At 37.0% G+C, this 13,052-nt stretch overlaps 1 protein-coding gene across 4 annotated transcripts in view; it reads right to left on the bottom strand.

Moving 5' to 3' along the window:
• Positions 1-13,052, bottom strand: part of iqsec2b (IQ motif and Sec7 domain ArfGEF 2b) — a 49,896-nt gene that overhangs the window by 10,939 nt on the left and 25,905 nt on the right. For 3 of the 4 annotated variants that reach the window (XM_028016001.1, XM_028016012.1, XM_028016029.1), the window contains exons 2-3: positions 2,134-2,431; positions 443-760 (exon numbers count right to left, since the gene is read on the bottom strand). In XM_028016001.1, coding sequence (XP_027871802.1) covers positions 443-760; positions 2,134-2,431 — 616 coding nt within the window. Of the gene's footprint in view, positions 1-442; positions 761-2,133; positions 2,432-2,570; positions 3,249-13,052 lie in introns of those variants that run through there. The other variant, XM_028016021.1, reaches the window with a different exon arrangement.

The following is a 13,052-nucleotide window of genomic DNA, read 5'->3' on the forward strand; positions in this document are numbered from 1 at the left end:
ATCAGAGAAACCGATCATTTTAAGAGGTCTCTTAATTTTTTTCTAGAGCTGTGTGTGGTGGAGTTCTGATTGGGTTGCTAGGTAACAGGGCTTGGCTCAACTGGGGTTGCTAGGTAACGCCAGTTGAACGTGATCTAACACAGCTCATTTTCCAGACACCAAAAAACATGAATTTATTGACGAAAAAAACGTCTGCACAAAAATGTACAAAATTCAGATGAATTTATCTTTATTTATATTGCACCAAATTACCACACATATTAAAACATTAGAAACCAAACAAGTCCATTACATAATCAGTTATACTATAGGTCCAATTTCAATGCTAATCATTTAATTTTTTTTCAGTACCATCCAATAGCGTAGTCACGTTAACTGATTCCTTGGTAAGTGGAAGCTGCTGTTTGAACCTCATGGCTTTATAAAATCTCATCAGTTTTACCTGTTTGGAGAAGGAATCCTCCAGATGGGTGTAGTCGGGGGCGCGGTCCGGATCCGGGGAGTGAGGAGGCCCGATGGCCACGCTGTGGGTGAAGTTGGTCTGCGTCTGCGCCTGCTGCGGCGGCTGGCGCTCGTCAAAGGAGTACTGCAGCCTCATGTTGGACAGGATGATGCGCCGAGTCATGCGGCTCTCTGAGGCCGAGCTTCGGAGTCGCTCAAAGTTCTTATTCATGCGATATTGTCTGAAGGCCGTCTGAATGGTCTTGGCTGCTCTGCGACTTACAAAAGAGCCTCCGTACTTTCTCTCCAACATCTCCACCTGCAGAAGGTGAGAAAAATAATGTGTGCATTCAGTAACAACTTTATTTACAAACATCAAAATCTATATTTATTACTTTTGTTAGTTGTGTTTTATTTGGGATATTTAAAATATCTCCCATTTCCAGTGTGGAAAGTTTGTCTTTCAGAGAGAAAACTTGCATTATTATAACTTTTTATTGTTTCTATTCCTGCCTTTTTCCATATTTTGAATGTTAGACTTTTTACTGTATTGCAACTAAAGTGCTTTATAAATAAAGTAGTAGTAGCAGTGGTGTAGTATGCCATTATTAATATATTACTTGAAAATGGTCTCAAAACAACAATATTATTAAGTATTGCAATAATAACTGGGACAATTTATCCACCATCAAAATCTGTTATCGTGTCAGGCCTAATTATTGGTGCCTTTTTATTTTGTTTGCTCTATAATAGACTACTTCAATTCTATTAAAATCAACAAAAAGATTGTACATACAAAACATAAAAAAGGTCCACAGTTAAATTTTTATTTGGCTTAATTGTTTTCCTTTTAGAGAAGTAACATTTGCTTTAAAAAAAAAAAGTAGGTCAATGTTTGTGGTTCTGGTTGTAATGCGAAAACGTAAAAAAATTGCAATGTATTTATTTGTACCTAATATTTTTTCTGTAAAAAAAAAAACATGTAAAAATGTCTTAAGAGATGAAAAAGTTTCCGCCTGCATCAATGTTGTCAAGTTTTATTTGCTCCATTCTAGATTTGATCTCTTGGGAAGTAGTAATTGACTTGAGTAACATTTTTTGGAAAAAAAATCAAAAAACTGTTTTGGAGTATGTTTTCTTCGCTGTACTTTTTACTTTTACTTGTGTAATTTTATTATGAAGTATCTCTACTCTTACTTGAGTAAAATTTCTGGATTCTCCACCTAATGAATGAAGAACAAACATTATTTAACCAAACATTTACCAGATAAAGACATACAGTTTTTGTTGACGTTTCATACATTTTTTATTTAAAGAAACTGATTTGGTTATTTTTTGTTACTTGAATGATTTTTTTTTGTCATTTTCATCCTTAAAATACCAAAATTTCCACTTAACTTTATATTTTGGTCCATCTAATGGTGTAATTTCTAAAGACTAAATGATTCATAATTTGATCAGTTACTCAGTACTTGAGTAGACCTTTTACCAAATACTTTTTTACTCTTGAGTAATTTCTTGGATGTTATACTTTTTACTTTACTTTAGCATAAATAAGTTGAAATAGTGCTGCTCTTACTTGAGTAAAAATTTGGATACTCTGCCACCCTCCTCTAAAATCCTTGGAGATTTTATAAAGGCCGTTTTTATTCTGCTCTTCTGAATCTCTCGCTGTCTGTTTAGCATCTTTACCTTCTTATCCTGCAGATCTGTGGAGAGCTCATAGCTGTCAGACAGGGCCTTGCACCTCTTGTTCTCCTCCTCTTCCTGTTTGCGGAGAGCCAGGCTCGCCGGCTGGTGACGGCTCCGCAGAGCCCAGGCCAGGCTGGCCGGGCTGGAGGTGGCCACGCTGGCCGTGCCCCTGGGAGCCGAGGGAGCGCCGCCGCCGCCGCTGTCAGTGTATCGCTCTGAGCTGTGGAGATAAGGCGACTGGCTGAAGGAGCTGTCTTTGTGAACGACCGTCTCCGGACACTGGGACTCCCCCTCCACACTGAGGAGGAGGAAATACAGAAGCAGAAGTTTATGAGTCATTAACAGTTTGAGAGATTATAGCAGCAAACATTTTGACCTCCAGATCACAGTGACTGAATATCAGCATCTATATGCAAAGCTGCTGAACATGGACTTACTTGTAAATTTTGGAGCGCCGTGAACCCAGCCACCGTCTACTAGAACTCATTGTCAACTTTTATCAGGTTTTTTTTTATGCAATTTGAGCTCCTGACAAAATTCCCAAAATGATTTTGTAACCGGACCAACATAAAGATTTCTGCCTGTTGAAGAGTTCAGGGTTTAGTTAACATTTTGCCAAGTCGACATAAATTTCCTCACTGTTGTTCTGCCCTTGTCAGATACGCATCGCAGCAGTAAAACTTTCTGAAAAGTCAGCTGCTACATAAACAAATTTCTGCAGCGCCACATACCAGTAACTCTATCCCAACAGGAAAAACCAGCGTGTTATGTCAGCAGCTGCGGAGCCACCGGCTTACAGGGGAACCAGACAAAATGCATTCATTAAAACTTCAGATCATCCAGAAAGAATCACAAGTTACTCAAAATTAAACTTGTTAAAACTTATCAGTAAATCGAGTTAGTCCAGAAATCCTTCAATCCTGCTAGTTTCAGACCAGAAAAGTCCACCCGCGTCTTTGTGTGTGTGTGTGGGTGTGTGTGTGTGTGTGTGTGTCACATGTTCCTGCCTGCATTTCCTCCCCGTTTTGGCCACGCCCCCTTCTGTCAGCCGAGTCCGGTCCCACAGAGGTTGCAGCCGGGGTCAGAGGTGTGTGTGAACATGACAATCAACTCCAGAAAAATGCTAATCAATCATAACAGCAAATCATTTCTAACTGATTAATCAAAACAAAGAAAAACCAAATCCAGCATTTATTTTCCTCTTCCTGATTGGTCACTTTTCCTGCTTTACATCAGAAACTTCCTGTGTGAGAGTTAATGAGAAGGAGAGGAAACGCAATCATTTCCTTTAGTTTATTAAAATCAACATGTTACAGTTGATTCAAACATCCCGGCTGCTGCTTCACATCCAGAGCCGGAATGTGTGGAGTGGGCAGACGGGGAAACGTTGTACAATGCCGCGTCCTTCAGCCGGACATCCTGTGCCTTTAAGCAACACATGACTTAGCTAAATGATTGTTGAGAGTTGCATAACACAAGCTTTAACAAAAAGACTCTATAAAGAAGGCAACAATTGCCATAATCTACATTTTTACAGCAGATCTAGCTACACTTCTACCTTCTGCAATGTTAAAAATTTGTTTTTTTCTCTCCAGTTTTTTGAGTTGAGTTTTATTCCGCGCAGCATAATTTTTCCAGTCCTCCTCCTCCTCTTCCTCTTCCTCCTCGGCTCCTTAAATAGAGGAGCGGAGAGCAGGGAGGGGGTTGCTTGGTGACGGTTGCTGTTGGACTTTTGTGGGCGGCGAGGCAGTTGTTAGGATGAAAGGCGTTGTTGCCATGGCGACGTATTGACTGTTATCATCGTTAAGGTGGGTGTTGAGGATGCTGAGCAGGTTGTGAATGAAGGTCTGCAACCTTTTGTACCCTCAGTCAAGATGAAAAGTAATTTAGAGACACAAATTATGCATGAAAAGAAAATCGCTATTTATAATTTATGATAAATATCTACTACTATAGGAAGAGAGTTTATTATTTTTATGTCTGTTTTCTTTTTGATTATTTTATAATACAGAAAATATAATCCTTTTGCAAATAGATGAAAAAAATTATTTTATGGGATGTTGACATTTGCAGAAAAGATGTCAATAGATAAATATTTATCTAAATGTTATTTAACAGACATTTTTTGGCAACCTAATGACAACTCAGCCTGACTTCACTCTGTAAAACATTAAAACTCATCCAGAATCTGGGCAGTCTTTGACCTTTGCTCCAAGTCTCCTTCTTTATTTTTATTTTTTTTAGTAAAGGGACGTTATTCATTCCAGATCCAAAACCTAAAAGGATCTTGAAGGTTTGCTGTGTAAAAGCATCAACCATCATAAGACCGGGATTTGGGTCAATTTCTTTCAAAATGCTCAATAAATTTAGCTAAGCTAAATAAAATATAGAAAAGCTGATTTGGGTGCAGGTAAGTCGGCTTTTCAGTAAAAATCTCTGGATAAATGCGGCTCTTTGTGTTGTACTGAACATTTTCCACTGCAAGAAAATTATGTCAGTATTAATTTTACACTAATTAAAAATAACAAAAAACATTTGATTAAAAAAAACAATTAGGAGATAATTTTTTGTGATTAATCTAAACATTTCTGAAACTTTTGAAAGTTTCCTTGTGTCTTTTCTAGAAAATTTTAGATCTTTCATGGAATGGACCTGGGGGCCACCAAAACAGTCAGTCCAGGGGCCACAAATGGCCCCCGGGCCACACTTTAGAAATAGAGCACTAATGAAAAACTAATTATTGTAAAACTCAATATTCCCACCAGTAAAAACATGAACATAATGAGCCAGAACCTCCAAAATGTGCTAAAGATCAGCTGTGTTGGTTTGGTATTGCTCACTGCAAAAACACAAAATCTTACCAAATATTTTTAGTAGTTTCTACTGCAAATATTTTAGTACACTTGAAAAAAACAAAGCTAACTTAAAAGTAACCTTTGAGCAAAATAGAGGAGCTTGTTATAAGTTAATCATTTCTAAATATTGATTAAAAAGTTATTTTGGAAAACGTGTCATTATAAGTGAAATAATCTGCCAGCACCTTTTAAAATCAGTATTAAGGAATTATTGACTTAAAACAAGCTCCTATATCTCACTGAAAAGTTATTCCCTTTTCTCTTATTTGCACTAAGACATTTGCAGAATAAACTAGACTAAAAATACTTAGTAAGACATTCTGTTTTTGCAGTGCTGCAGACTGAAGCTCAACATGTAAAAGTAAAACTGTCGAAGAAAAGCCCTTCGTCAAATTATCGAATCAGGGGAAAAAGTCTCATAAGGTTTAAAGAACCTTAAAGAGTTGATCTCGCAGCTGGTGGGATGCACACACACCTCCAAAATGCGCATATGGTTGCTGGGAGACAGAGTAAAGTTCAACTACATTGGTTTTACTTTGAGTTAGTTAGATCTGGCAACCCTGGTCAGTATTTATCCAGTTAAGGAGCCTGAGCAGAAAGATTCAGGATATTTAACTCCTTCATTTTATCAATGGACTCAAATCACGGTATCATGAAGCAAAAAACCACAAAAAAACTTTTTAATTAGTTCCTTAAATCAGGACCAAAGTGCTTTATTTAGCTGGATTATAGCGAGGCAAATCTTTGAACAACAGCTGGCCTTCTTTGAAACTTTAAATACGCTTTACTGCATCTTAAACGCTTTCAGAGATGGCAACTTTAATTTAATTTTGTTTACAGTTACGATTGTTATTAACTCAAGTGATGTGGCGACATCCGACAGTAAACGATTCATTTTGTTTTATTAGAGACTCTAGTTGTGATCTTTATGCCATCTGTAAGCAGCATCAGGTCTGTTATAACGCAGCAGAGGAACGCCACAGTTTTTATTTGTCCTGCTCGGGGTTATTTTTCTGCTTCTTCATACAAACTCCTGACATTTCAGGTGTTACTTGTCACAGCTGGATCTCTGTGCGACCCGCGCTCAGGTTCTATTCAGCCGTTCCCATTCAGCCAGCCGGCTCTGCAGGATTTCCCCAGCAGCACGCGACCCAGAAGTCGGATCACGTTCGTCCACCAAAGTAAGACATTCTGTTGTACTTTTCCAGCCGTCAAATACAGACAGAGTCTCTTTGTTTACATTCCAACACCCTGGATGTGTTTTGTTTACACAACTCTGTTTGCAAGAGCTTCTTTTGCACACGAATGAAATATATGTTTAATAATATATATTATTTATATTTAAATTAATATGTATTTAAATATGTATTGAATATATACATTTATTAAGTATATTAAATATATATAATATATATATTACAATATATGAATTAATATTTTAATATACTGTATATTAACTAATATTATTAATATCAGTTTATATGTATATATACAAATATATATGTAGTGACTGACTATATAGAATTTATTTTTAGATTAAATTTTAGGAATTAAGCTAAAAAACATTTTGCTGCTACAATCAATAGTAGCCACACAGGCACACCCGCTAGAAGGAAACAAATGCACCTAGCACAACCCTTTCATTCTATTGGCTGAGAGGTTGCCAGGCAACGGTGCCTAGAGGCAGTTCCATGTGTCGTAAGCAAGCAGATAATCAGAGCAGAGACTAAGTGTGCACGGGAGGAGAAGTTTTGAGTACAAACGTTACAAGTTTTGAGAAGAAAAACATGAAGTCCTGCTTTCAAAATGAAAATGTAATCAAAAGTATTACAAGTTTTGAGAACAAGGGGCATGTCGTGGTGGCGTAGCGGTTAGCGCGACCCGTATTTGGAGGCCTGGAGTCCTCGACGTGGCCGTCGCGGGTTCGACTCCCGGACCCGACGACATTTGCCGCATGTCTTCCCCCCTCTCCTTCCCCGTTTTCTGTCAGCCCACTGTCATATAAGGGACACTAGAGCCCACAAAAGACCCCCTGGAGGGGTAAAAAAAAAAAATGTTTTGAGAACAAAAGGTATTAAATCCTGCTTTCAACGTGAAAATGTAAGCAAAAGTATTAAAAGTTATGAGAACAAAAGACATAAAATCCTGCTTTCAAAATTAAAATGTAAGCAAAAGTATTAAAAGTTATGAGAACAAAAGACATGAAATCCTGCTTTCAAAATTAAAATGTAAGCAAAAGTATTAAAAGTTTTGAGAACAAGACATGAAATCCTGCTTTCAAAATGAAAATGTAAGCAAAAGAATTAAGTTATGAGAACAAAAGACATGAAATCCTGCTTTCAAAATGAAAATGTAAGCAAAAGAATTAAAAGTTATGAGAACAAAAGACATGAAATCCTGCTTTCAAAATTAAAATGTAAACAAAAGTATTAAGTTTTTAGAACAAAAGACATGAAATCCTGCTGTCAGACTGGACATGGGTGCTCTTGTGGCAGAAAGATTTCCCCATATCTAGTGCCATTTATTTGCCTATCAACACCAGTGAAAGTGAGACCTGAAAATCCTGACAAAAATAACATCTTTGTTTATAAAACAGTCTGCTCACTTGAGAACTTAATCTACAAAAACAGAAAATGCAGCTATGGCACACATTTTAAAAAATGTTTTAGCAGAAAACACAGGCAAGAATATGTGGATGAAAATCAGAAAAACAGGTTTGTTGTGTAAAACATAAATGTGGCCATATCACAGCTGGCAGCTCATCATTTATGTAAAAAAGCCTGTTTTCCAGTCTCAGCGCCAGAGAGAGACGGACTCTCTGGAGGTTTCCTCCAGAGGACAAGCCAACACTTTCACTACTCTCACCATCTAACCGGAGCTGGAGCAGATGGCTGCACTCTAATAAACTACAGCGTCGTCACAGAGACGGTTTAAAGAATAAAAGAAGTGGGCAGAAATTGAAAAGTGAACGGGGGCGCTGAAAAAGCACAATGTCAGCTTCTCTGGCTCCTGTCCCCTCCATCATATAATATTGATGTGACAATGTGTGTGTGCGCGTGTGTGTGACTGAACCCGCAGCAGGACACCGAGGCTGCTGGATTAACCTCTCAGCAGCATGCCATAAGGAAGCTAATAATGCCATCAATCTGTGTGTTGACTCATTTCCGCAAGAGCGTTGACTCAACGAAGTTGTCTGAAATGGTTTCCAATATTTTCACCATTAAACTTTAAAATAACATTCAATGTTTGGTGTGAAGCTCAAATCTTAATGTCATATTTTAAAGGCCAATCGAGTAAAGTTACCATAATTCTCACAAGTCTGAACCCGAAGCAATCCGCATCACTGAACCGCCATCTTGGTAGGCAAGGGCAGCGCAAAGCACAGATGAACCAACAAGAAAATATATTTACACATTTCACCAATGTGTGAGAGAAATATACAGCCCTGGAAAAAAAAAAGAGACTACTTAAAAATGATAAGTTTTTATGATTTTACTCTTTATAGGAATATGTTTGAGTAAAATGAATATTGTTCTTTTATTCTATGAACTACTCACAACTCTCCAATGTAGTATTTATTAGCAGAAAATGAGAAGTGAATCAAAAATAATGATAATGCAGTGCTTTGAGACCTCAAATAACACAAAGAAAACAAGTTCATATTCATTTAGAAACAACAATGCTAATGTTTTAACTCAGGAAGAGTTCAGAAATCAATATTTGGAGGAAATCCAGGAGGCTTTCAATGGGGTTCAGTGCTGTGGACTCTTCATTTCTTTGACCAAACTTGTGAAGATATTGTTTTAGTGAGTTTCAGTTTCTTTATTGCTTATTTTACATCAGCTGTTTTACTCCTAATTGCACTGACTGAACAAATTAAAGTTGTTTTTATATGTTTAACCAAACTTGTGAAGCTGTAGGTGTATCTATGTGTGCCGCACTGATGCAGCGTTATAAATTAAATTGGTTTTCTGATTTAAAAACAAGTTTGAAGTCATTTCAGCAGCATCATTTTCTGTATCAGATCGGTCGATACTAAACCTCAGATATCGGTATTGGAAGAGAAAATAATGGATCGGTGCATAACTAAGTAGAACCAGTGCTTTTTCATCAATGTTAAGGAATATTTGTCTTAACAGAAGCTACTATATCTTGCTGAAAAGTTACTTGTAAGATAGTTTTGTCTCATTTCAAGTGATCTAAGATGTTTGAACTAGAAACTAGACCAAAAATACTTGGTAAGATTTGAATTTTTGAAGTGTTTTAGTTGGTTTTTCCACATAAATCCAAATGAAATACATTGACGTGTGAATAATTTTGTATATGAACAGTAAATTATCAAGCACTAGGCTGATACCTCTAAGCAATTCTAACAATTCTTTCCAATAATCTCAAGTTTTAAAAAACTGAGAAAATGACATAACTGCTGCTGGAGCAAGTTTGTGTGAATCTCCTTCTTTGAGCTTGTCCAACTGAAAGGAAACAATCAAATTATTCACGAGTCGGAGCGGAGCATTCCTGATCCGCCAACACGCTCCAGCCGCTCCACATTTTCCTGCCACCGTCGGGTCCAAAACTGAAAGGCGCTCAGAGGAGGCAGCAAGATTCCTGCGCTGCCAGATTGTTGGCAGGGCCACAAAGTGAGGCAGGTGGCAGTATTTTTTAAGCATAATCTCTTTGGATTATCTAAGGATCTCAGGTAAGAAAGACTAAGAGATATGGATTGTGTGAACAGATGATGACACGCAGAAAAATTTAAACTTTTACTGGAAAGTGTCTGTCGTATTGGTGCTTACAAAGGAATCGATTTTAGTTTCTAAAAGAAATTATATTCGTGGAAGTTGCTCAGCGTGAAATAATACTTTAAACTCTGAATTCTGACTTTTTTCTCTGTTTTTTTTTCTTCTCAGTGCCCCTAATCATCTCCTACACATAACAAAAACACAGTTAAGTGTTTAGTTTCTAGTGCAAATATCTGATTGCATTAAAGTAAATAAATCTCACTGACGTAACATTTTAGTAAGATTTACTAGCTTGTTTTAAGTCTTGAATATTGAAGAAAAAGTACAGATTATTTCACTTATTACCTAGGAAAAATGTCTTGTTATAAGTGAAATAATCTGCCAGTGGAACGAGTAATTTTTAAAAATCAATATTGAAGAATTATTTACCTAAAACAAGCCCTCATATCTTGCTAAACAGTTACTTATAAAGCAGTTTTGTCTTGACTGTAATAAGACATTTGCATTAGAAACTAGACAAAAATAGTTGTTAACATTTTGTGTTTTTGCAGTGTGCCCTGCAGACACACATTTAAACAAGAACTTAAAAGCTCTGAAACAGCACTTACGGTCATATCTGACAATTACTCACTTGCACTTCCTCAAGAGGTATTCGTCATCTCAATGGCATGTACTCTGCCAAACAGGTAGGCTGTAACTAAACCATTACTTCTCTTTCGCTTGTGTCGGTTTTTCGAATTACGTTCGTTTTCTCTCTAAGCAGAGCTTCGAAAACCAACTGATTTATCACCAGTGTCGCTTTTTTGTTTTTGGAATCTGTCTTTGGAAAAAAAAAAAAAAAAAAAAAAGCAACCAAACTTCAAATGAGGCAAATCTCATAAACAGAAAGTCGCCAACAACCCAAACGCAGAAAATCCAAAATAAATTCACTTCTGTCACAACTTATGAGGTGAAACGGATGTTAAAAACTTCTTACCATCCTGGCGATGTCAGAGAAAAGTCCGACTCTGGCTGCAGGAGCCTGATAGCAACACCCCCTCTCCTCTCTCTGGCTCTTTCACTTTTTTTTTCACACTCACATTTCATTGGCTCCTGTTCGCCCTGCTGAGCCGAACAGGCTGCATTCTCCACAGTCTTCTGACAGCTGTGAACTTCACTCATCCTGCACATTTTCTCACATCTGGCCCAGTCACTTTCAACATCCAGCGTCAAACTTGGGGAATCACAATGACAGAAACATGTTGAAACATCCATTATTGATGAAAAATGCAAAGGATTATTCAGAACCTGATGCTGATGTAGATAAAGTATAATGATATAGGCAGTGTGCTGAAGCAGCTTACATGAAGACTTTTATATAGAAAGTCTCAAAAACATGAAAAACATTTCTGCTTGTGAGCTCTGGTTAGGGGCCCAATAGTAGGTTCATGCACCACAAGCCTCTGCAGGATCCTCCACCTCGAGGTTCCAGAGGCTCCAGCAGCTTCAAATAACTGTTTGCTGCTTTGTAAGGGCATTTTAGCAGCTGCTCTCTTAATCCGATGAATTTGTCTAACAGAAACCTTCCTCATTTTGCCTTTATCTGTACAAACCCATCTTTGTTCTGAATCAGCCACAAATCTCTTCACAGTATGATGATAACACCTCAGTTTTCCTTAAATATCTAATGTTTTCATACCTTGTCATACAGACCTACATTATCTGATGATTTTCGTCAGCAGAGATCCTTTCTCTTTCCCATATTGCTTGAAACCTGTGGCTTGATTAATAATGTGGAACATCCTTGTTAAGTAGATTTCCTTTAATTGAGCTCACCAGACAAACTAATCAACCCTGAAATTAATTATAGCAATTCAAAGAACCCTGACACACAATACCATCTATAAATTTAATAGCACAACACAAAATTTAATTTTTATGACACTTAAGTTCAATTTGCATAATAATTAATATGCAAATAATAACACTGTTCGACGGACCATCACATTGAGTGTACTGTCGTTATGTAAACCAACTGTGACTGTTTAATAAACCGGTAAACGATTAAAAAACCATTTTAAGTGCCTTCCTAGTTTTCAAATAATATTTAACCCAGGCTCAAACTGGTCGCAGATTATGATAGCCGGAATAATTCACAGATTTTGGTGTAACATCGATCTGAAGCCTTTTATCCATGATTATTTTTAAACACAATCCTTTCTTAAGCTAACTGTAGCGTCGCGTTGGACGGTGATTCAATATGAGATCTATTATGTAAAGGCACACAGTAAATTCTTTAATGCACTTGACTCTATAATAGGACTTACTGGGATATATATATATATATATATATATATATATATATATATATATACAGTTTTTGCAGTAAAAGCAGTCTAAAAATTCTTCTTTCAAAATCTAATTTCTGCAACATTTCAGCTCTAACTGTGGATTTTTCTGCCCTTTTCAATAAAACTCATTTATAAACCATGTGCAAATACAAAAAGGTTGCACCGTCTCTTGCACGTTTAATGATGCATGAAAGAAGAACACGGTGTGAAAATTTGAAGCTGGAGGATTGCAGCAATAAATGTGCTGCACTCTGATCTGTATTCCACCAGCTGACAGCCTCCCATTAAAAATCACTGTCTCTACATGGAAACCTTAAAATAATCCATGTAACCAACCCAGTTATTGTGCTGTCAGGAAAAACATCACTCTGAATTTTTCTACTTTTTTTTTTTGAAGGGTTTAAATTTTTTTTTTAAAGAAATGTAAACAAAGACCATTTCTGACATCCAAAAATCAAACTGCTTTGAAGAGTGTCACATTATACTGATTGCACTGATTTTAATAAGAGAAATTATTATTTAAATAGAAAAACTTCTTATATTTTTCCCTAAATTAAATGTAAATCAGCTCTGTGTCTCCCTCTAAAACAGATAATACCTTCAACTTAGCGTCAGGCATCAACAGCCCATAAATAAATAGTATTGATCTTTTGCACGTGACGTCAGGCTCTCCAGAACTCCGCCCACTCCGCCATGACGGACGTCAAAACAAGCAATGCGTTCATTTAATGCTAGTCTACAAACAGACATCTGTAACCTAATATCGCTTCTATCTAGTTGATTTCACTTTTAAAATGGTCACAGGAAGCTGCGCAGTTGACTGCACAGACAGACAAGCATGCAAACCAAACTTGTCATTTTATTGTATAACTTTTATACGGATTGCAGCCGTTAATCATACTGACTGGCAGCCCTCGGTGTTATAAGTATGTATGATTAGAAAGATATAAAATATCGCATAAAGGAGAAAGTACGGGTCTAACAGTAACCAT

The sequence above is a fragment of the Xiphophorus couchianus genome, chromosome 1 (genome assembly GCF_001444195.1).
Source record: "Xiphophorus couchianus chromosome 1, X_couchianus-1.0, whole genome shotgun sequence".
Taxonomy (NCBI): Eukaryota; Metazoa; Chordata; class Actinopteri; order Cyprinodontiformes; family Poeciliidae; genus Xiphophorus; species Xiphophorus couchianus.